Source organism: Temnothorax nylanderi, unplaced genomic scaffold, assembly GCF_030848795.1.
Source record: "Temnothorax nylanderi isolate EJ_2023f unplaced genomic scaffold, tnyl_v1.0 TNYL_tig0025_pilon, whole genome shotgun sequence".
Lineage (NCBI taxonomy): Eukaryota > Metazoa > Arthropoda > Insecta > Hymenoptera > Formicidae > Temnothorax > Temnothorax nylanderi.
Genome location: NW_027249087.1, coordinates 521,629 through 545,383, shown reverse-complemented (window position 1 = coordinate 545,383; position 23,755 = coordinate 521,629). Strand labels below are relative to the sequence as shown.

The following is a 23,755-nucleotide window of genomic DNA, read 5'->3' as shown; positions in this document are numbered from 1 at the left end:
GGATGACTCGTAGTTCCAATTCCTGAAAGTGGATGTGTGGCGCTACTGTACGGCCTAGCAAAAGCGTCCCAAGAAAATCGCCGTCATTGCGCTTCTCATCCTTCTCTCTGCATTTGTTGATCTGACGACAGTCTTCTCAACGATGTAATTGATCTCAACGAGCACACAACTTGTTTACAAAAAGTAGGGACGAAGAAAATTGGCCTGTGTCTTGATTAAATGCTGATAACAGTGTGTTCTTGCATCGTGTTGCGTCACACTTGATCACATTCCTCTTCGTGTTTTTGTTTACAATGACATAATCGATATGTCAGAAAAATAGCGTTCGAAGCAAATGCTATTCTTGATATACTTAAGGCTACTTTTCCTAAGAAGCTGCTAAAAAATTGTCTACGACGCGTATTTGTTATGTTACGTGGAATACGTATGTTGATTTGTTCAACAATCCGTCACATGTCGCAAAAATTATTGGGATAAGGCAACTCGTATCTCTCGTATGAATGCATAAGTAAAATATGCCTGGGGGCAGGCGAAACACTGTCAATCGGACTGGACCGACTGCCAGATCCGGTGGCAGTAACGTTAGTTCTGCCAATACTAATAATGGAAGAAGCAACAGCGGAGAAAGAGCGAGTGCTAATGGCGCGGACGATAAAAGACTTGACGAGATTTACAGTGGACGATCTCTGGCACCGAAGCACATTCCTATACCCGCGGTACCAGTCGACAGGCAGTTGAACTTCGAAGCTTTATCCTTGATCGTCTCGATCATTGCAGCTTGTCTGCAACTGCTTAATCTATACAGAACCGTGTGGTGGCTACCAAATTCCTACAATGGTTATAGTATGGTACATCGTATTTGTATTAAACATATGAAACTAGATTATGTTTGTAATTTCAAAGAAGATCATTATATTGTATTGAGAAAAATTGTAAAGAGTTCTCCAAGTTGTGTTCTTTCCTGTTTCAGAACTTCTATCTGATAGATCCTTACCTACTTGTATTTATTTTTACTATGGTGGCATATAGATTCCTTTACAAGTTATTACGTAAGATCATTGATATTTTATTGCCAGTTCGGTCAGTACCCGCAAAATTGGTGATCCGAAACATTATAAGGTTATTAGCAAACCTTATTGTATGTGATTTACCACACAGTAACTCATGAGGTTTATAATAATATCAGGATACTTTAACATTTGTGTAATTTTATTTCAGGTTGTCTCTAGGAATTGTTGTACAGAGTGTGCTAAGCTGGTGCATCTATCATATGACTGAGAGATATGACTCTATGAAAATTGTTTATTTATTTTTGCCGTGAGTATCTCTTTATTATGTAAAAGTACATTTAAATATATATTAAGTGATATACTACATGTATACATTCTCTGCAATAAAAATTAAAAGACTAAATCGCTTATGACATCCATTTGTTCCAGAAGTTTGTCAGTGTATTTTATGTTTGGAGTCAAAACAACACTGTTTTTCTTCAACGATATATTTCTTGATATATGGGGAAAGGAAGAGCAGAAAACAAAGTATGTATTAGGTAGGTATTATCATACATATCGATTGTATCTTATTTATTCATAGTATTCATTTCTAAAGTCTAATGGTGTGTTACCACTTTTCTCATATGCAGACAAACCTTTGCACAATTGCTCATTAAACGCAACGGCCATTAGAGCAGAAGTGTCCACTTTGAGAACCGATTTTAACCAACGATTAAGACGAGCTTTATTTTCGTCTTCCATTAGCGCGTACGTCTGTGGGGTCGCGCCTATTATTTTTGTACCTCCGCATTTACATTATAATGAATTATGGGTGATACAGCATGTAATCTTGTTTTGGCTTGGAAGGATATGTGCGTACTTTGCTCAGGTTTATCCCTTTAGGCGAGTATATTCCTTTGTAGTATAAGAACTGTAGTATAAGAACTGTCTGCCATAATCATTAAAATATGTAATCAACTTTTAGATATTGCGACGAACTACATAGGGCAGCGATGCATTTGGGCCGATGGGTCAAAGTAGAAAATCGCAATAATCACATTTATGCCCAACCGTGGAATGATGCGGTATTGTGGCCTCACGGCTCGATTGTAAGGCACAATCGAGAAATTTATCGTTCTGAAGGTTTGTGCACAGCAGCGGAACCGGGTAATCTATTTCACTCTAAATTTTATGTACGTAATTTTACTTTATCGAATAACAAGAAATTATTAGACTCGATACTAATTATTATATGTCCCCCACAGAGTGTATTTAATAACCGAGTAACGCTCCTAAGTCTGATACTGGCATTGCAATTATTGTTGGTGAACATACAATTATTTATTTTATTAGGCGTAACCGAATGGTATCAAATACTGTCGACGATATTATTATTAGTTATACATTACTATACTTTATTCAAAATGGCTAGAGACTTTTTAATATCCTGGAAAGTGTACCGTGCTGAACAAATAATTCAAGAGAAGTCTCAAATGGTTGTAAACTCAGTTGCTCAATAAAATGCAACGTGATTTGTGCAATATTTATTTCATATTATTTTCCGTATATGCTTGCTAAATGAGATGAAAGAAAAAATATTTTAATTACCCATAAGAAAATTTACGCAATCTCATACGCAAGAATTAAAAAATACACCATATATGTTTTATAGATTTATTGAATAAAATTTAATATAATATATTAAATGCATTTATTTCGAAGAACAACGTGAAAGAGTTTCAAAGAACTAGTTGATATAGAATTTAATATTTTAAAGATTAGGATTTGAAGATTAAATAATGCGATATATCAAAAGCATATAAGAATATATATGTTAGGAAAAGCATTCTAACATACAACACAAATATATTCTTTATATATATATTCTCTATCAACCAGTTTAGGTGAAAATCTCAATTTCTGTAAATGCTCTAGATAACTCTCGTTATTAATAGAAATATCAATCAAGCATAGTTTTTAAAGATAAACATAGCAGCGCCCTGTGCTCTTTATGCAATTATAGTTTAATAAGCTTGGAAAAATAATATAATATGCATATGTATGTGAATCCATAATTAATTCTGGAAAAGAGTACGCGTAAATTCTATATAATCCAACGCAGCTGTTATCGGTCGTTCCGACTTGGGATCTACATAAGGTTTCATACGGGCAACGCAATAATCGGCCATCTCCTTTGTGAGGTTCTGAAAAAGAAAAAAAAACGATTAACGAATATAAATTGCATTCTTCGTGATTGTAGGAACATTGTAACTTATATTTCTGAATATTCAATAGTATTTGCAATACTTACAGCATATAATTCCTCCTTTGTGACGTACGGCCGATCTGCTGCAGTGATTGCTCGGAAAGCGTTCTCTATTTCCTCCGAGCTCTGCACGTTCTCCGTTTCCTTGCTGATCATAAACGCCATGTATTCTTGCAGCGATACATAGCCGTCTCTATTAGGATCCACGATGTCTGCGAATAATAGTATCGTGTTAAAAATAGATGTTCGAAATAATGTAACCGGAAATAACACAAGAATTAAAATCAACAAAACCTAATATGTTCTCGAATTCCGGATCGGGCTGTCCTTCTTCCATCATAGGAAGGTCATAGCCCAAAGCTCTCAGGCACGATTTAAATTCTTGATGATTTAGACGGCCACTCTTGTCCTTGTCAAAGTGCTTAAACATCATGGAGAATTCCTTTAGTGCGTCTTCAGATACACCGGACTGGTTTCGCGCTTGAATCTGCTGTTCTAAATTGTGTTGCATGCGCATTCCTAACTGATCCAACTGATCCCATTGTTGTGCCAATCCTACGGTACTGTGTTCTGTGTAACGGTTGTCGAGAATTAGATGTTCCTCTAGAATAGCTCCCAGATCTTCGATCTTCTTCAGGTCTTGACGACGTGCGCGCACTTCTTGAGTTTTTCGCTGTAAATTTGTATATAATTTATGTATAACATATAATTGCGCAATGAATATAAATCTTGCATAAATTATCCTTATGATAAATGCATCTGTTTCAATTATACAAACCTTTGTAGCTTCCAGTTGCTGTTCTAAAGATCCAGATCCTTCCATCATAGATGTTCTATAAAAAAAAATTAATTATTTGCGTTTTTATTCCTAATTAAACAACTAGGTGACTAAATAATTCTTTCATGACTGATGCAAACCTTGTTTCCGCAAGCCACTGATGGAAGGCATTAGCGTGCTTGGCGAATTCCTTACGCAATTTATCATTCTCCTCCTGCCGCTGTGCTTCTTTCGCAAGTTCAACATCGCGTTCCTTAATTATCTTCTGTAAGTTACGCCAAGTATCTTCCAAAGCTTCCATCGTGAACCATGTGTATGGATTTGGTCCGACGTTGAAGCTCTTGATTTGCCTGTCAAGAGCAGCCAGGGCTTGGAAGTCGGCTTCGGCCGAGGATAAGCTAGCTTGGAACTGCGCGTGTGCCTCGCGAAGAGCACGAATCTCTTCGATACTATTACAACGCACGGGATCTGTCAGATCCTCTTCGGCATTCTCGAACCAAGAGTTGAAAGCAGACGCTTTCTTCGCGAACGTTAGATAGAGCTCTTCGATCTGCCTGAATTGATCCTGCATTCTCAATAGACGTTGTTTCCTCGAATCTGAATCAGCCAGAAGTTTCTGCCAACGAGTGATGACATCAGCATGACGTTTCTGAATGCTGGGTGTCTGATCGTGCCCGGAATCAACGAGCATTTCTTTCAATGAGGTGATATTCTGAATACCCTCGTGTTCAAAGGCATGCAAGCCAGCGTCGAAGGTCTCCTGTTTCGTGAGCAATGTCTGTACGGTAGATAAATCTCGACCAAATTCCTCGGAACGTACGTGAGTCTCCTTATCAGCGATCCATGATTCGACTACATCGGCCTTCCACATGAACTGCAAGTACGCCGAATTGTCGTTCAGTCGTGTCTTCCTGCGGGCCGCGAGAGCTCCGAGTTGCTCCAATTTGTTGCGCAATTGCGCGCATCTTTGACTGATAGCATCTGCTCGATGATTGCCAGCTTTGATCAATGTCTCGCCGGCCTCGCAGATGTCCTTGCAGCGTTCACCGTGAGCCGCAAAATCGGTTTCGAACGCATCGTGCTTCTTCAAAAGGCCTTGCACAGCGGCCATTGTATCGCCGTAATCTTCGACAGAAAGTAACTGCTGCTTTTCCGTAATCCAGGCTTCCTCCTCTTCGACCTTGGCGAGGAACTGTTGATACGTTAAGGATTCATCCAACTTCTGTCCCCTAGTGGCAGCTAATTGCTTCAATTCAGCCCACGCCTGATTGAGAAGCTTCAGACGCTGTTCGATTTCGGGTACTCCTAGATTGGAAACGTCCATCAATTTCTCTCCTGCCTCCTGGACAGCTTGGATAGCAGGTTCGTGACTACCAAGTTCGGCCTCCAATCTCTTGTGCTTCTTCTTCAAGTTCTGCACACCCGTAAGGTCACGACCATAATCATCCGATCCGACAAGAAGCTTCTTCTCCTTGATCCAAGACTCTTCGTCAGCAATATCGCGGAAGAACTGATGCAGAGTGTTAGCTTCGTTGAGTCTCGCCTGTCTGTGCGCCGCTAGATTCCTGATTCGCTCATAACGTTCATTTATGCTCTGACGTTTCTCTTGAATACCAGCAGCATCGAACTGGCCGCTCTCGATCAACGAATCAGCCTGTGCATTCATGTCCTTGATTCTTTCTTCGTGCGCCTGTATATCTGCCTCAACAAGTTGATGTTTCTTCATAAGATTTTGCACCGAAGCCAAGTCCTTGCCGGCGTCTTCGGATGTGAGCAAACTCTCGACTTCGCCGAGCCAGAAATCAAGATCTTTCACGGCAGCGATATAGGTACGCTGTTTGTTAGCTTCCTTCAGCTTCATGGACTTCTCTGTGGTCTTTTGCGTAAGGTATTCCCACTGGTCAGCGATAGACGCCAATCTTTTTTGAACTGCATCCTCCGAACCAGCACATTGATGCTTTTCGATTAGATTGCCTCCCATAGCGAGTACCGATTGAATTCGGTCCGCATTGGCCGCTAATTCAGCTTCGAAAGCCTGATGTTTCTGATGCTTCGACTGTATGTTGGCGGGATCCTTGTAATTCTCCTCAGTTGCTAGCTGAAGTTTCTCGGCGATCCAATTTTCCATCTCATCCGCATCTCGAGAGAACTGCTGCAGAGTCTGAGACTCGCCCAGCTTCGAGCGCTTCTCAATAAGAGCGTCCTTCAAGTGTCGCCAGCGATCCAACACTTGACATCGTCTATCGTCGATAGGTTTAGCGGCATAATGTTCCGCAGCGATCAGCTGATCAGCCAGAGTCTGTAAGGTAGCGATCTTCTCTTCGTGAGCGTTGATTGCTTTATCAAAATCTTCGTGCTTCTTGATGAGAGCCTCGACGTTGTCACTGCTGTCCACCGCGTCTGCGCTGCTGAGGAAAGCCTCCCGCGCGCTCATCCAATTCTCCGCCTGCTCGCAATCCCTGCAGAACAACTGCAATTCGAGATTCTGATCGAGTTGCATGCGTCGTTGGATCCAAGCTTTCTCTAGCTCTTGTCGGGCTTCAGCCATAGATTCGAGTTTCTCCAGTATCTCCACGCTGGCGTAATGGCTGGATTGCAACAGCTGTTGGCCGAACAATTCGAACGCCTGGAAAGTACCTGCTCTAGCATCTATCTCCATTCGGTGCTCCTATACAAAAAGTAAACGAAATTTACAAAGTGGATTATGATTCGGTTTTCGAGTGTTTTATGCCAGTACGCAACTCTTTGTTTGTTATGTATGATCAAATCCATTCGGCAATAGATACTACGACAAGCAGAAAGGTAGTAATTACGCGATAAGCATTGAAAATACTCAAACTGTTAATAGGCAGTATTTTCATTGCAAAACATCGGCACAAGATCAATCAACCTCTTCTCGTAAAAAAAAATAAAATGAAATAAATCATCAACGAGACGAATTACGCGAAATTAATTTTTTAAACTCTCGCCAGGCAACTCCGCGACTTCCTTGATGCATGCTCAAACGTTCTTATACCTCTGGAAGTATGCCGTATCGCGCATCTATCTCTGCTCTGTGATTCTATAATTTAAATGACTTGGTGAAGGATTTGTTGAAAGATGATTGTGATGACTGTGTTTGATCATGCTACAATAGAGATTATTTTTACCTGATGACGTTCGAGCAATGCCTCGGCACCCGTGACGTCCGATGCGAGTTCTTCGGAAGCGACCAGGCCCATCATCGAGTTAATCCAGGCCATTAAGTCGCGATAATCACTGAGGAAGCGTTGCAGATCGTACGAGTCCAGAAGCTTCTCCTTTCTGCTATTAGCTTTGGCCGTCAACTGAGTCCATTCTTCGTTGATCTCCTTCTGTTTAGCGTATGTTTGCTCGGCAGTTTCTGGATGCGACTGCATCAGGCGATTAGCCGTCTCATCAAGTTGCTTGATCTTGTCTCCCAAAGCCGCCAGATCTCTCTCCAGACCCTCGTGCTTGCGCTGCAAAGCTTGAACGCTGCGCAAATCCTTACCCAGATCGTCATTGTTCAGCGCCGCATCCTTTTCGCGAATCCAATCTTTGGTTTCATCGACATCACGATGGAACCGTTGCACCTCGTGAGCAGAACCAAGCTGATTGGCCCGTTCTGCCGTGAGCGTTTGCAAGCTGGTCCACTTCTCGTTCAGATCCTGAATTTGCGTCTGAATCTTCAATGCCGCTTCAGTCTGTCCGAGGCTCATCAGCTGAACAGCGATTTCATTCATCTCGGCCAAACGCACTTCGTTCGCCTTAAGATCAGCTTGAAAGTCATCGAACTTCTTCTGCATAACTTCCACCTGTTCCAGATCCTCGCCCACGTCCTGCACCTGAGCGTGATTCTCCTTGTCCTTGATCCAAGTAGCCAACTCAGCGGCTTCTCTTACCAGCACGTAAGCCTTGGCTGTTTCATTAAGTTTGTTTTGACGTTCGCGCGCCAGACGCAAGAGATCATCGTATTGCGCCTGGATCTGTGCTTGTCGCGCGGCGATCGAGCTCTGCTCTCTAGCCAAGTTCTGTTGGGACGCGCTGAGACCCGCCTCAGGTTCCACGCGCTTCACATATGCTGCCGGTACGAAACCTTGACGATCGTTTACCTCGACCTTCCACCAATCCTTGTTGTTGGAGTTGAGCAGAGTCAGAGTATCACCCTTCTTCATGGATACCTCTCTGGGAGACTTTTCAGTGTAATCGTAAAGAGCCACGACACACTCCTTGCCGGTGATGTCGATCGTGGGTGTCTCTTGCTGTCTACACGCCGCAGCTTGATCTCTTAATACCGCAATGGTGCTCGCAAACGCTTCCAGGTCGCTAACCAAGGCCTCATGTTTCTTCAGAAGAGCCTCAGAACTATCCTCATCCTTGCCGTAATCACCATTCATCACTATAGGACGTTTCTCCTTCATCCATGATTCAGCCTCGTTCGCATCGGCGAAATATTGATGCGCCTGTAAAGAGTCGTCCAAGTCATTTTTACGTTGCCGAGCCTTATCTTTCAGCTGTCCCCAGTGCTCGTCCAAAGCCGCCAGTCGCTGATTAATCTCCTCAGCCGCGAAGTGTCCCTCTTGCAACATCGTCGAGCCCGCCTGGCAAACCGCGGCCACTCTCGGCTCGTGGTTGTTGATTTCCGCCAGAACAGCCTGATGCTTCTTCTGCAGATTCTGCACGCCGATCAAATCACGACCACGATTCGTGGATGCCGCGACTGGCTCTTTCTCGCGAATCCACGCTTCCTCGTCTTCGATATCTCGAAACAGTTGCTGTACCTGGAGCGAGTCCAAGAGTCGTTGTTTCCTCAAACTCATAGGACGCTGCAGAGCGGCATATCTACCTTGCAATTGATCCTGCTTAGCTTTGATGTTGTCGGCGTCAAAGTGGCCCGATGTGACAAACTGCTCGGCCGCTTGAGTGATACTATCGATTCTGTCCGCGTGAGAACCTACATCGGCTTCTAGGAGCGCATGTTTCTTCTGCAAGTTCTGGACGCTGGTTAGATCTTTACCGTAGTCTTCCGACATAAGTTGTCCCTCCACCTCCGAGAGCCACAATTCGATATCTTCTACCGTACGGTTGAATTGCTGCTGCTGGGAAGCCTCCTGTAATTTCGCGCCTTTCTTTTCGGTGGCCCGCGTTAAGCTCTCCCACAGTGTCACGATCTCATCCGAGCGAGTGCGTATGCGATCGCTAGCATAGTGACCGCTCTCGATCAATTCCTGGCCAGTGGCTACCATCTCCTCCATGCGCGTCCTATTCGCGTTTAATTCTTGCTCGAAATTCTGATGCTTCTGGACCTTACCGTTCAGATTAGTAGGATCCAAGTAATTGTCGTCAGTGGCAAACTTGAGCTTCTCATTAACCCAGCCTTTTGTTTCGTCGCAATCTCTCTCAAACTGTTGCAGCTTGTATGCATCCTCCAGGCGACGGCGTCTTTGAGCTGATTTATCGAGAAGAATAGCTCGTCTTTCCAATAGCAGCTGCCGCCGTTGTGCCACATCGTCTGCAGCATAATGTTCGCCCTCGATTAACTTTCCAGCAAATTCATCAAGCACTTTGATCTTCTCCTCTTGAGCCGCCAGGGATTTGTCAAAGTCCTCGTGTTTCTTAATAAGCGCCTCCACACTGTCGAGGGAATCTCCCAAGTCTTCGTTAGCCAAAAACGCTTCCTGTTTGGCCATCCACGCGTCAGCCTGTTCCGTATCTCGGTAGAATAGTTGCAAATCGACGCATTGCTCGTACAAGATACGCCTCTTCTCCCACAGGTTTAAGAGAGATGACTTGTCGTCGGCGAGAGAGTTCAATTTCCGTGCCACTTCCTCGGCAGCGTAATGTTTCTTTTCTAGAAGTTTATTACCAGCCAATGTGGTTGCATCAAAGCTATCAGCTCTGGCGTCGATTTCTCCCTTGTGTTCCTGATGTCGGTCGACCAAGGCCTCGGCGCCGGCCACATCTTTAGCTAGCTCGTCTGCAGAAATGATGGCGCGCATATCGTTCATCCAGGACACCAAGTCGCGATAATCGGCTAAGAAACGATGCAGATAATAAGATTCGTCAAGTTTGAGTCGCCGCTCTTTCGCTTTTGCAGTAAGGCTCTCCCACGACTGTAAAATCTCGGCGCGTTTAGCTTGAATCTGCTTGGAATGATCAGCTTCGTGAATCGCAGCGAGACGATCGGCTTCCGCGCCCAGTGTATACACCTTGTCCTCCAGAGCAGCCAAGTCGCGCTCGATACCTTCGTGTTTTCGTTGCAACGTTTGCACGCTGGCAAGATCTCGCCCGAAATCGTCGGACGATAAAACAACGTCCTTCTCCGCGATCCAAGCCATGGTCTCGTCAGCGTCGCGATTGAATCTCTGGATCTCGTGCGCTCCGAAGAGCTTCTCCTGTCGCAACGTGGCCAGTTGTTTCAGTCTCTGCCAGGATTCATTGAGTTCTTCCTTCCTGCGTAAAATGGTGTCGCGTTCGGGATGCCCGTCCAACAGCAACTTATCTGCCAGCTCGTTCACTTCCGTAACTCTGTACTCTTGACTCGCCATATCCTTCTGGAATTCGTCGAATTTTCTTTGGAGCACCTCCACGTGCTCCAAGTCGTGTCCAAACTCATCGGTCGTTACAAATGCCTCCTTGTCGTGAATCCAAAACATCACCTCGTCACAGTGACGAATAAACTGTACGAGAACTAAAGCCTGCTGTAGCTTCAAACCCTTGTCAGCCAATCGGGACAGCAGCAACTCCCACAGGCGATGTAGTTCCTCTTTAAATAATTAAATATATTGTGTTAAAAAACAAAATTCAGTTTGTTGGATGTACAGTATGTTCCACAATTACAATAAACATCATCTAACTTTCAGTTTATATTTAAAATAAAATAATATATTAAAACATTTTACACATTTTACATAGTTTGAGAAAAAGATAATACGAATTACTGTTCATGAAACGTCAGTTTTAGATCTTCAAATTGCTTTTTTTTTTTTTTTTTTTACTAAAAATGAATTATTAATATTAGATATTATTAATATTAGATTTTCATAATACACCCTGCATGTACATAAAAACTTGGTAGCATACTTTGATAATACTCTAACGATCTTGAAAAGAAATTGACATCTCTAGTAATTAAATGTACCTAATCTCTTGCGAATGATATCGCTGGCGAAATGATGTTGCGCTATCATTTCTGAGCCGGTATTATCAAGCAGCACGATGGCGTTTGAATGAGCTGCGACTTCTGCCTCAAAGGCCTGGTGCTTCTGGATCTTCGCCTGTAGATTAGTAGGATCCTTGTAACTCTCATCGGAGGCCGCTTGGAGCTTCTCGTAGATCCATCCTTCGAGTTCATCCGCATCTCGCTTAAAGTACTGAAAGAAAAAACGCGAGGGTCAGCAACATCAAACGAAATAGCAGACAGGAGAAAAGAAGAGCAGTCGGATACGTGAAAGTCTGAAAATACCTGAAAGCGACGGGAGTCCTCGAGCTTGTCCCGCTTGTTGCGCGCCTCCGACTTGAAGTTGGCATAGCGTCCCAATACCTGCTCTCGCCTCTCCTGGATGTCCTCCGGATTCTCGAGGATCTTCACCTCCTTCGGCGTAATTTGATCCATGCTTGGTTGCGATCTTTAAAATAGCTTTCACCGACTATCGTCCAAAATGGCCACAGTGGGGTGTGGCAGGATCAATTCGCTGCCAGAATCGATGAGCGAACGCCTCTCCCGCAGGCAGGGACGGCCGGGGCCGGATCGTCGAATGCGCGCGCGACGACGAATTGTGTCGTCGATAATACGAAAACGACGGCCAAAGGATTTCCGTGGAATTCGCTCGCAAGCTCGCGAGCTCGCCCAATTTCGTCTGCCACACTTGACGTTCCGTTCTACGAGGTTCTGCTCCTAGTACTCCTACTGGCTACTGGATTCTTATTTCTTCTGCACTCGTGTGTATTCCCACATCCCACTCCGCGTACTTGTGAACGTTCCGGCGGCACCTCTCGTTGACTGGCACTCGGTCAATCTTCGTACCAATCACAGCGAAGATACAGCCGACCGTCTTTAGTCGGTCAGGTTATATATAACCGTTGCATCATTACGGTAAACATATCATCAATACATGTATAATAATATACATTTGTACTTAAGAACGCGGCACAATTAACGGGTCAAAAAGAGAAGAAAAGGTGAACTTGAGGACAACAAATCGCGCGAGGTCATATATTCTTTCTATATCTTTTCTACGCTTTTACTGTTCATAATTTATTGCGATATAGAAATTGATTACTTTTTGCATAAGTATAATTACGGGAATGTTTTATGATCATCACTTCATCTACTTACGGCTGTAAATCGCTTTTTGTCTGCAATTGAAACATTTTATCGGTAGATTTTATCAGTTATAGGAAATTAACTTATCGACGGTAGAATTTGCTTATCGACAGTGGTAGTTCATTTATTGATCACAGAGATAATAGCGAAATAAAAATTGTAAAAATCGAATTTTAAAGAGAAAAAAAATGAGATATAAAGTATTTTACTTACAAAAGGAAGAAATATTTATAAAAATTATAAAAGATTGTAATTATCTACAATATGAAAGTTTTTTATAATAAAAATTCTCACTCTCTTTCACTCTCTCAGATAAACTTGTTATTTTCAAACGTTTCAACAATTTTATTAGTTAATAATAAAATATATAACAAAATCTAATAAAATATTAATAATAAAATCCCGCATTTTATTTTTGTGTAATATTTTACTTTCTAATATTCTTTATATAATAACGTAAATAGAATTAATTTGAGAATCGAAATATTCATTGAGTATATGGGAAATAAAGTAAAAGCGCATGAGTATATATATTATGATACAATAATCTTTTATTAAATTTCACCTACAAACAACGAATCACAGAACGTTACATTAGAGTTCCTTACGTCAATCCATCGTGTTTTCATATATTTTACAGGTAAATAATTATGTATTTATCTCTATTATAGTAAAGTCTTATTTGTTAAAATATCTCGTAGTGTAGTGGATTGTTATGTATATGTAAATTTAATTTACCTAAAAATAGGATTTCTGTTGTAGTGTCCATTCATTGTTTATAAGTGTCCGTTATCATGTATAGAAGTGGTATACTATAGGTACTTTTGTCCATTGTACTCTGATATATCTTCTTCTTTTTATCATTAATATTATTATTAATATTATTACTATTTCCCGCCGATACATTGTATTCGAAGTACGATAAAAGTCACCACGTACCAAAGAACTTTTCGCTGATAAAATTACAAAATTCAATTCGTCACAAAAAACGATGTTAGGGCGTTATATGTAAAGGGCTTTTAAGTACCTGGACAAAGTGACGGCATTTACGATACAAATCGCTAGAACTTTTATATGCATCTTTTTTTTTGTTAGAAGGCAACACGTCTTTGTTAATACGAGAAGGCAATTTGCTTTGTATCATCGGTATATATCTGGTGTCCCGAAAACATCGGATCGATCTGACAGCACCGTGTGTGGCTCGACTCGAAGGGCGTTGACTCGAGCGACAAGTGCAAAGGGACCGTTTACAGGCATTATTGGCAGCACTGGATCACTGTTCAAATGTACTGTATATTTCGTTTTCTTTTACGGTTTTATATCCCGAGGCTGTAATGCGACAAATCGGCCTGTGTACGCGCCTCGCGACCGACCGCGTAGTCATCGCGCGTGATCTAGCCAGACGCTCCTCGTCCATTCTTTCCTTCCACCTTCCGTCGTTTTACTTTCTCCCGCGGATATAATTATCGCATAGAGATAACCAGCGTTACGTTCTTCTTAAACGTAAATAATATTTTTGACGATTTCCTCTTTATGTACAAAAACTTAGGGCTATAGGATACACTTGCACTCGCGCGCGTCACGCGTCCCGGGGCGCCAATAAGTTAAATTTTACTCTAGAGTTACGCATTTTTTTTTATTACGCTTCCCGTGCGTCGGGCGGGCTTCTCTGTATTGTACGTGCGACGTCTCCGGAATCAGTCTGAGCATACGAGACCAGCAATATACGTGTATATATATGTGCGTTATGACTGCGACTTTAGAAGGCTCGAGCGCAAAATCGGCGCTCCCGAACGTATAAAATTCGTCCCCGATATAATGTATATAAGAACAAACAAGTAGTATAGAAAGTTTCGAAAGAGAGACGTCGCGCGAGACGGTTACAAGCGCCCTACGCGTGTCGCTGTGACGCCAAAAATCTCATAGAGACACATCAAATCTCGCTCCATTTTTACTACATAACATACAATAGATATATTTATATAATATATATAATGTTCAATAATATATATATATATTTTTTTTTACTAAAGGTATTCTTTATATTTATATACAGAGATAAAATCGTCCGCATTGATAATCTTTACGAATTAGTAACACTAGGTTGCTAAATAATAATTTTCTTGGACCTCGGTGTGCGTGTGTGTGTGTATGTGTATATGCATGTATATTAGCCAGCACCTTGCGTTGTTGAACCCTCAGCTCACAAATCGGAAGGGCCAATCCCTTCCGCTTATACTTAAAAAAATATAATGTGTACCCCTCCCTGAGCTCGCTCCGTGAAACTTCGAGAGACGCTACTTCATCCTTTCCCGTTCCACTACACAACTCGTCTCCTCTCCTTTCCTCTCCTCTCCGTATCGTAATCCTTTTCACAGCCCTCATTTCGTTTCGTTTTTATTATAACTTTCGTCCGTTTTCCATACATTTTCCATCTGCGCGAATCATCGCGCGTAACAATTTTCTTAGGTAACATACATAAACGTCTAATATACAATAAATAATTTGTCGCTCTTTCGAATATACAATTTTTCGCTTTCCGGTGCTTCGCGGCTTAAGTAATTTGTCCACGGCGTTCCTCCCGCAAGGTACACCAGAATAAAATCTTTAGTTTAATCTTTCTCGACACGTTAAGAACTAAATTTTGTACAAATTTCAACGAGTCGGGCGCCGTCCTGTCCCAATCCTACGCGGCACTCGGACACGCGAGAAAGAAACGCAGGATCGCAGGAGAAGGACGAGGTACTGGGTCGGGACCACCTCCGACGACATCGTCACGCGGCGCCTTAATATACATTTACATAGGTATAATACAAGGAACAAACGAAGCCGGAGAGAAAGATGGAAATAGAGAGACAGAGAGGGATCGAGAAGCAGGCAGGGAGAGTCAGACAGGAAGAGAGAAAGAGAGAGAAAGAGAGAGAGGGAGAAAAAAAACGAGAAAAAGCGAAAGAGAGAACGCGTTTTACAACATCTGAGGGGTGTGCCAGGTCGGCGCGTCTCGGTGGAGAAAACTGCTGAACGGCGACCCTTGGCGCGGATGAGGCCCCGCGACGAGCCCGCGACGCCGCATCAGCGACGGCAACGTCAACGACAACGGCGGTGGTCGACGTCCGCGCGGGGCCCGCGCCGAGACGCCGTGTTGTTGCTGCTGCTGCTGCTGCTGCTGTTCCTCTTTCCTCTCCCTCTCGTGCCCCGCGGGACGGGCCGACTCCCTGTCTCATGCGCCTGTACAGTCGATCTCGACGATGTCCTTCGGCACGTCGACGAACTGGTAGACTAGCCGCTGGCCGTCCACCTTCGCCAGGATGCCGCGCTGATAGTAATAGCGCAGCGCCCTGCCCATCGTCTCGTAGTTCATGTCCGGCTTGTTCTTGTGTATGCCCCAGAGCCGCGAGACCGCCTTGCTGTCGACGAGCTTGAAGACGCCCCGCTCGCGATTCGTCCATTTGATGAAGCGTGGACAGTACTCGTGGTCCTGCAGCAGCTTGAGCAGGAATTCCCACAGGTACGTGGTCGAGCCCTCGCGCGACTTCCGCTTCACCGCGGCCCCGCCCTCGCCGCCCTGCCGCGGCTTCTTCAGCTTGCTCTTCTTCGAGCGCGACGGGAAGCTGAGCTCGAGAAGGTAAAGATCGTCCGAGACCGAGCTGGTAGCCGCCTGGATCACGCTGGTCGGCACGCCGCCTGGTCCTCGCGGCGGGCTCGGGGTACAGGGGGTCGCAAACTGCCCACCCCCGCCGTACATGTTTATGTAACTGTTGTAGCTGTCGGATACTGAAAAAGAGAAAAAGGAGAGGGGCGCAATTAGAAGAAGTCTTGCGAATCATCTCTGCGTTATATCGAACCTTTATCTATGTTATTTATATCTAGGTTTTTTTTTATCTAGTCTCTTACTTTATCTATGTCTAGTTTATAATGATCTATCCGACTTTTTATAACGGACGCTTGATTACAAGTTTAATGTAATGATCACTTTGTATCTTACAATTAACTTGCCTTTTTTACTCACTACGTGACAAGCGTTTAATTACGTCTCGAGGCATGTAGGACAATAACATGTGGAAGCTACTTTATCGTCAATATAAAAGAATCAATATCGCTGCATCGTAGAAATTATTTCGGCATCGCGCGACAAAGGAAGGAGAGTCCGGCCTTGAAGAGACGCGCTCTAATCTCATCCCAAAAGAATCCACGACACAAAGTAACGTTATTATCTCGACTCGCGGCGAAGGGTCGGTGTCAGCGTTTATCGCGTTAGTTTTCGCACCGCGTGCCTTAAGAGTATACGTCGCAATTGAACGTGCAATCAAGTATTAATAGCCGTCGTTCGCGAAGCGGCAAGGAGGGAAAACGTCGTTATCGCCCATCATCATTGTCGCGTCGTCGTCGATTCGCCTTCGTCGTTTACATCATCCCGAGTGATCGGCGCAAGTAGATGCTCTCGATAGCCCGCCACCTGCTTCCGCGGGTCTCACCCCGTCTACATATAGCGCTAGATCTTTTTTCCCTGATCTCGCTCAAGAAAACGGAAGAAACAGGTAATTATCTCGAAATCGCGATCTATGCGTCATGTGGTTTAGTCGGGGATTGGATACCGCGCAATATCGATCGCGTCGATGCGATCGTACAGACGCGAATGCCCACGATCTGAGTTTGTGCCGCGAGGCCCGCGAGCATAGAGCCGTGGTCCATGGGCGTAGGAAAACACGTCGGGCGTGCGCGAGAATCCGCCGCGAGTTCCGCCTCCCAAAGAGATTTCTCCTCGAAGCGAGTTTCGCATTGAAACGCAGCGACGGTCTCTCCCAGAGAATCCATCAAGTTTCGGCGCTCTCACGAAAATTCAATAAGAAGTCGCTTTTTAAAAATCGAGTTTAGTCCAGAAAGTTTTATTACTTAATAAATCCACTTGCGTGTCTGTTGGTCTCGAGCGAAATTTGTTGGCCGGAATCGTATCGGTTTTGTGCGAGAGAAAGATAAGTTTATTATTTTGGAGGGACTATCGCGAGGAGATAATATTGGAGGAAATTGAAGTTTCGGAATTTGGCAAACACATCGTCGTGGCAGATACTTGTGGGAGAATCAGTTTGAGAAAAAAACCAACATTTGGACATACTTGCGACAGAGTACACGCGTTATGACAAAAAATAAGGGTTTCGAAAGCAATAAAGCATCTCTTTTACATCGGTGAATAAGCAGCAGTCAGTACGACTTTTATACCAAAAAAAGAAATAAAAAATTCTCAGCCGTGTGACGTACGCGCAAATAGCGCGCCGCGTTATGTCGAAAGAAAGCGAAAGTTTCGAAGCTGCCTCGAGAGATGAATCTCGCGTTCCTTATACCGAAGATGAGTTAACCAGTGTCGCTGCGCGGCTCCCATATGGGGAAGGGGGGGAGAGAAAAAAGAAGAAAAAAGAATTCTCAGCATTTCGCATCTACGTGCACGCGACGATGAACGTTATGCTGAGAGAAAGCAAAAGTTTCGAAGCGCTGCCTGCTACGAGGCGGTGAGAAGCTCTTTTCCCCTTACGCCACTGGGTCGAGAGGAAGAGGAGACGGACCGAGATAAAGAGACGAGGAGCGAGAGAGAGAAAGAGAAAGAGAGAGACAGAGAGGAAGAGAGAAAGAGAGTTAAAGCGGAGAGTCGGAGCGCAGCGAGTGGAGCGCGCGGGAGAGCGAGCGAGAGGGGCACGAGACGAAGGCGGGAGGGAGGAGGAGGAGGGAATCGGGGAACTCTGCCTGCAGTATGATAGAGGACTGACCCGAGCCAAGGTTGCACGGGTGACGCCATCAAGCTACTAGTGCATAATAGCGCCGCTCGTTCTGAGGCCGCCGCGACTGCGCTAAAATCGGAACTCGTTCTCCGGCCCCCTTGCGTTCCCTCCCGCCCCCCCTTCGCAACCCTCCCTCCCTGTCCGCGCTTGCCGTGCCTATCCTTCCTCGTCGTCGCGTCAACCCTCTCGCTCCATCCCATCTTCCTCTCCCCGCGCGGTGTCTCCCTCTCTCGCGCCTGCATCCTTCTCTCACGTCGCGCGTTGCAGTTCCGCGGAGTCCCGCGCGCGGTTGAACGATTCCTCGGGCACTATTCGAGGTTTTCTGGTTTGCGGACCGACGAGACGGAGCGGGGGGGGGGGGGGAGGACGGAGCGAGCGAGAGGAAGAGGGAGAACGGGAGAATATTTATTTGGCGGTACCGAAGCGGCATTATCTCCTCCGGTAGTGACGGAGCTGCGAAGTAATAAGCGGTCGTTCGAAATAACGGCGTTTATATACGACACGTCACGTTTTATTGATACGTCAAAACAGTATAATGCGAAGGTATTTAAAAATTACGCGAAACCGTCTCGAATCAAGAAGGAAGAGGTAAATAGACAGAAATAGGCGCTTTATTATGCCACGAGCGAAAACCACTAAGAATAATGAAATTTAATCACTGAAATTGAATAGAAAATAGTTGCGGGTCAAATGAAGCAAGGAACGTAAAGCGAAAGTACTAAATTCACAATGATACGTAATAAAAGGCACAAAAGAATTTATTCGATTTCTCGATAGATATAGGTACGATAACACATAAATCCACTGAAACACTTTTCTGTCTTGTGATATACCGACGTAACGTAACGCGACAAGGTTTCGATAACTGTAAGGGCTGCGGTATAAATAGCGCGAAGAGAAATGAAGCAAGATTCGAAAACGAAGAGAGGAAAGAGAGAGAGAAGAAGAGAGGGGAGGGGGAAGACGGGGACGAAAAACAGGAGAACGGCAGGAGAGCGAAAGATTTTCGACGTGGCTCTAAAAATACGGAGAACGCACCGTTGTTCTCAGGAAGTGCGCGTATATATATATGTATATATATGTATGCACGGGGTATAGAACACACGCGGGAGAGCGCACGAGGAAACGCGCGGCGCGCGGTGCGCGCTCGAGGAGCGAGGTGGGAGAGAGAGACGGAGAAAGTGAGAGGAAGGCGGTAGTAGCGAGAGGCCTCGGAGAGCGCGCGCGAGAAACAGCTGGAGCGGATCGTGTTTACGCGCGGTATGACTGGCTAGATGAGTCAATCGTAGACCCGTTGTCTAGGAGCGGTCGCGGTGGGGGAACTGCTCCTACTTCACTGACCTATACCACGAGCGTTGTATAGCGCAGGAAAGCACCGCTAGACTCTAGAGACGACGCATCGCCAGCCGATGAGTCTGGTGCGCCGCGCCACGCCGCGCCACGCCGCGCCACGCCGCGCCACGCCGAGACCGGATAGAGAGGATTCCTAGAAGTCTCGGAAGTCTAGGATCGATCGGGGAAACGTGAATGGAATAGGTAGTTCGACGGTCCCGGAATATCGATAGGTTTTCCTTTCCCAAATTCAAGCGTAAGAAATTCTAGATTCTAGAATGCAAATTTATCCTCGGCAAAAGCGCGTGGGATCCTTGGGGAACCTATGAAGACTAGGATAGGATCGAAAAACAGCTGGCAACGATGCGCGAATAAAATGGGTTTTGAATATTTTAGGATCGGCAAACTGGAAAATTTAAGTGGGAATTTAAAGATCCTAGACTAAATAAAAAAAAGTCTTGATAAATCGGCGATTTAAAAGCACGTTTATTCACGATCATAAAAGTGTAAAATCTACGTGAGTTGCGAGAGATTCTTCACAAATATAATGTAAACGTTTATAATTCTACAGCGAGAACAAATATCTCAACTTAACTGATTACAAGTGCGATTTTAATTATTTCTACAATCATAATAAACGTCTAATTGTTATTCGGAATAAAAGATATTCGGGGATAGATAAAAAAAGCGAAGAGACGTCGGGATTCGATCGTTATTATTTGCTCTCTTTCTCTTTCTCCATGTATTGCATAGAATTACCATTACTACCACATCGATAGCACCACAAAGCGCAGGCGGAGGTCGACTAAAGGCGATCATTGGTCGAATTTAAATTCAAGTTTCGCTCAGCCCGACGAGACGATGTTCCGCGACAATGAAACGACAGTCTAATGCGTCCCCGAGGCCGTATTAATCTTCTACTTAAGCGGCATTCTTCGGCTCTTGTAACTGACTCGCAAACAAGGTGGAGGACGAAAGAACGATTACAGGTTTAGGGAACTTTTAGGAAATCCAATTACACCTGATAAAAGTTTTGTAACGTTTGAGTGTTAAAATATTAAAAGAGCTATTCTAATTCCCCATGTGAAACAAAAAAAAAAGAATTCTTATCCCTTATACATAAACTAGGTTTTCTTTACAAATTATAGGAGAGGCTTGCTATTCGCACAAATCGACTTACACATAAATCCTCTGTGGAATCAGTTCGTGATCAGAATAATTTCTGTAACTTTAATTAAGTACATTTTGTTTGCCAAGCGCTCAATGTTATATGATGTTTGAGTAAAGGGGACCAGACCTGGAGTGGTGAAATCCAAATTTTAAGATATCTCTCATAAGAATTAATAATATAGGTATATTTAACGCGCACACATATTTCGCAGAAAAGCAATTACAAAGTAGCTCTCGTCATTCCATCTCCAAGTCAGTGCTCATCCGAGCTCGTGAAAACTACGCTCAGTCGCTCTGTCGGGCGATTACGCGTTGCAGCGCGTTATTAATTTCTATATTTAACGAGGGTTTCGCAACCCCGCGTGCGCGCGCGCGCGAGACGAAGATCGAGAAAAAGGAAGCGGATCTGGGGGCTCGGGGGCCGCGTTTCCTCGTGCGCTCTCGAGCTGCGTTCCTTCCTGACAGTGCCGGCAGGAAGTTTAGCCGAGGGACTCGGTAACGAGTCGATAGTTAAAAATACACGGAAGGGTAGGCGCGCGCGTTGCGCCGCGCGACTACGGCTGCGATGCGACGCGGCGCGACGTGGCGCGGCGCGGCGCTCGTTTATTTTGCGGAGGATTTCGCGCTAGCCGCTCTCTCTCTTTCTCTCTCTCGCGCGGGCCGGAAGTACAAGTATAGCGAGAAGGGCAGGGGTTGGGAGGGGGAGGGGAGGAGACGGAGAGAAAGAGGGAGGAGGAAGAGGGAAAAAGAGAGAGAAAGAGAAAAAAAAGCGCGATGAGCCGAGAAGCAGCGGGAGGCGGCTTGTGGCCGACGCAACGTACGGTGGGGATATCCAGGGACGTACGATTCGACGGAACGAGCGGTAAAAAAAGCGGTTGCGCTAAAAGCGAGCTCGGTGGAAGAGAGAGATGCTGCGGGGCGAGAGGGAGAGAGAGAGAGGGAGAGGAAGAGATCTAGACAGAGCGCGCATTCTCACGTAGTGACGGTCCCGGATAATTGGCTGGGAAGTCGCGCGCGCGCGCGCACGAGATATTCCCTCGACTTCGTTTTCGATGGTTTGCGGATGCTTGTCTAGAGATTGTTATCGGAGTATCGATACCGAGTGTCTTCGGTATTGTGACATCTCCCTTTTCCACAGCTTGCAATTCGTCTAGGAACGCGACCGAGACGAGAGAGAGAGAGAGAGAGAGAGAGAGAGAGAGAGAGAGAGAGAGAGAGAGAGAGAGAGAGAGAGAGAGAGAGAGAGAGAGAGAGAGAGAGAGAGAGAGAGAGAGAGAACAGTTCCAATATTCTACCTTAATATCCATATAACATCTATTGGTGAACTTGAAATATTAACTTATCCCCTTTAGTACTATTAACACGATGTGACATTCAGCGATTAAACGTATCGCATATTGTCAAAGTGTCCGTAAATTAAACCTTATCGCATATCGTTAAAGTATCTCTAAATATAATTAAGTTAATTATATATCTAATGTTAATTAGATGTTAATTAGAATTCGAGACACTATCACGTACGATACCATTCCGATTATCTGAATAAATAAATTAGTAAAACCTAATCGCGTTCTTTCAAAATACATAACAATTCTTTATCTCTGCATAGTATCCTCTCCTACATAGGTATTTATTTCACTTATTACTTTACGCAAAACATCTTAAATATAAGATTTCAGATCACTATTCAATTTAAGCATAATTATATAATTCCTAATCAAAGTAATGAACAGTTTATCCTGACAAGAACACAAGTTATTTATCTGGTTGTATAAGAGTCGTCCCTTAGCAATCGACATAAATTTGACATCCATCAGACTCCGAGAAAACCAACGACGAAGTCCGGACTTCTACCGGGTGAGAAACCCGGTCCCTTCGGTTCCTCCGATCTCGGCGAGATACGCTCGCGTGACGCGTGTTCTCACGTACCAGGATTTCGAGAGGCGGAATTCCGCGTGCATCTAAGTGCATGAGTTATACTCCGTAGTCGGAGCGGGAAAGGTGATGGGGGAGGGAGGGAGAGTCGGGAACGCCGGGCGAGGGCCCCGTCTCCGGGAGGCGAGCGGAGAACGGACGCACGAGGGGCCACCGAAAGTGCTCGTCCGGCATAAACAAAGCGATCGTGGATTATGGTTCCGACATAGCTCCGGAGCTGCGGAGCTCTGGCGCGCGGAAGAGGGAGAGTCGGAGCGAGGCGGGGGGGCCAGAGGGATGGCGGAAGGGCAGGGTGAAGATGGGCCGGGCAGTGTCGGTGATAGCGGAGCGACGCCGATAATAGTGGTGGTTGTGCTGGATGATGGTGGTGGTCGTTGGGAGCGACGGAGTGGGCAGGAGGAAGAAGAAGAGGAGGAAGAGCAACGCGGAGGAGGAAGAGGCGGAGGAGGAGGATGATGAGATCGAGAGAAGGGGAGAGTTGACCTTCAGCTGCGCCGGGAAAGTCAGGCAGTCACTGACCGACAGACTAACTTAACCGCTCTATCCTTCTCCTCCTTCTCTCTCCTCCGCCTTCATTCGCGACCGGCTAGTCCGATGCACCGCATTGCACACATATACGCTGGCGTTCCCCTCCCCCCGGCCTCCGCCCGTCCTGCCACCCTTTCACTCTCTATCCCGTCGATCTCCGTCCATCTCTTTCTCTCTTTCTCTCTCTTTCTCTTTCTCTCCTTCTTCTCCTTCTTTTTCCCCTCCTCCTCTCGCACTCCTTTCTATCCTTGTGCTTCCTTCAGCATCTCCCTGCCCGACGTCTCTTGACGTCGTGACGTTCTTCCCTTGTCCCCTATCCCTCTCTCCCTCATCCCCCTCGGAGTCTCTTTCTCTCTTTCCTCTCGTTAGACCAAGTCCCTGCCTATTATGTTACCCTACTGCCTCGGGCTACTATCTTTAACCCCGAAACCCGTTCAAATTGCGAGCTCTCGGCGTGCACGTGTACGTGCACCATCGTCGCCGCTCCTTCCACGCTCCGTTTTGCCTCCTTCTCCCTGCCCTTCTGTCTCACTGTCTCCCTCGGCATTCGGAAAAAGATAAAGGGCGATCGAGAAGGATGTAGGGAGATTGATAGCTAAGGAAACATTTCGCTTTAAGTCTTTGGCGTACTTTGTACTGTATGTAAAACACACGTCT

The 23,755-nt window shown here is 45.1% G+C and overlaps 3 protein-coding genes across 7 annotated transcripts in view; 1 reads left to right on the top strand and 2 right to left on the bottom strand.

The window, feature by feature from the left end:
- Positions 1–38: 38 nt before the first annotated feature.
- LOC139769874 (transmembrane protein 39A) lies at positions 39–2,535 on the top strand. Of its 2 annotated transcripts, none has more exons than XM_071701354.1 (7): positions 39–848; positions 971–1,119; positions 1,219–1,317; positions 1,443–1,549; positions 1,643–1,889; positions 1,972–2,185; positions 2,258–2,535. In XM_071701354.1, the coding sequence occupies exons 1-7, from the start codon at positions 516–518 to the stop codon at positions 2,510–2,512; spliced, it is 1,404 nt and encodes a 467-aa protein (XP_071557455.1). In that variant the 5' UTR covers positions 39–515; the 3' UTR covers positions 2,513–2,535. The 2 variants fall into 2 exon arrangements, with proteins under 2 accessions (XP_071557455.1, XP_071557453.1); XM_071701352.1 differs by having other exon boundaries at positions 1,440–1,549.
- Positions 2,536–2,652: 117 nt separating this feature from the next.
- Positions 2,653–11,971, bottom strand: Alpha-spec (alpha spectrin). Its single transcript, XM_071701347.1, has 8 exons — positions 11,502–11,971; positions 11,178–11,409; positions 7,186–10,802; positions 4,177–6,704; positions 4,037–4,091; positions 3,553–3,931; positions 3,304–3,470; positions 2,653–3,196 (listed from the first exon to the last, which is right to left on the bottom strand). The coding sequence occupies exons 1-8, from the start codon at positions 11,649–11,651 to the stop codon at positions 3,068–3,070; spliced, it is 7,257 nt and encodes a 2,418-aa protein (XP_071557448.1). The 5' UTR covers positions 11,652–11,971; the 3' UTR covers positions 2,653–3,067.
- A 920-nt stretch (positions 11,972–12,891) lies between these two features.
- The window catches only part of Eip74ef (Ecdysone-induced protein E74), a 181,958-nt gene continuing 171,094 nt past the window's right edge, over positions 12,892–23,755 (bottom strand). For all 4 annotated transcript variants that reach the window (XM_071701349.1, XM_071701348.1, XM_071701350.1 and 1 more), the window contains one exon: positions 12,892–16,136. In XM_071701349.1, the coding sequence (XP_071557450.1) occupies positions 15,583–16,136 (554 nt within the window). In that variant the 3' untranslated portion in view covers positions 12,892–15,582. The remainder of the gene's footprint in view (positions 16,137–23,755) is intronic.

Excerpts from the sequence above, each read along its gene's own strand:
- LOC139769874 (XM_071701352.1), top strand. The coding sequence starts at position 516 with ATGCCTGGGGGCAGGCGAAACACTGTCAATCGGACTGGACCGACTGCC. Across the intron at positions 1,318-1,439 it reads ATTGTTTATTTATTTTTGCC|AAGTTTGTCAGTGTATTTTA; the intron begins GTGAGTATCTCT and ends CATTTGTTCCAG. Across the intron at positions 2,186-2,257 it reads TATTTCACTCTAAATTTTAT|AGTGTATTTAATAACCGAGT; the intron begins GTACGTAATTTT and ends TGTCCCCCACAG.
- Alpha-spec (XM_071701347.1), bottom strand. The coding sequence starts at position 11,651 with ATGGATCAAATTACGCCGAAGGAGGTGAAGATCCTCGAGAATCCGGAG. Across the intron at positions 11,410-11,501 it reads AGGACTCCCGTCGCTTTCAG|TACTTTAAGCGAGATGCGGA; the intron begins GTATTTTCAGAC and ends TTTTTCTTTCAG. Across the intron at positions 3,932-4,036 it reads AGCAACTGGAAGCTACAAAG|CGAAAAACTCAAGAAGTGCG; the intron begins GTTTGTATAATT and ends ACAAATTTACAG.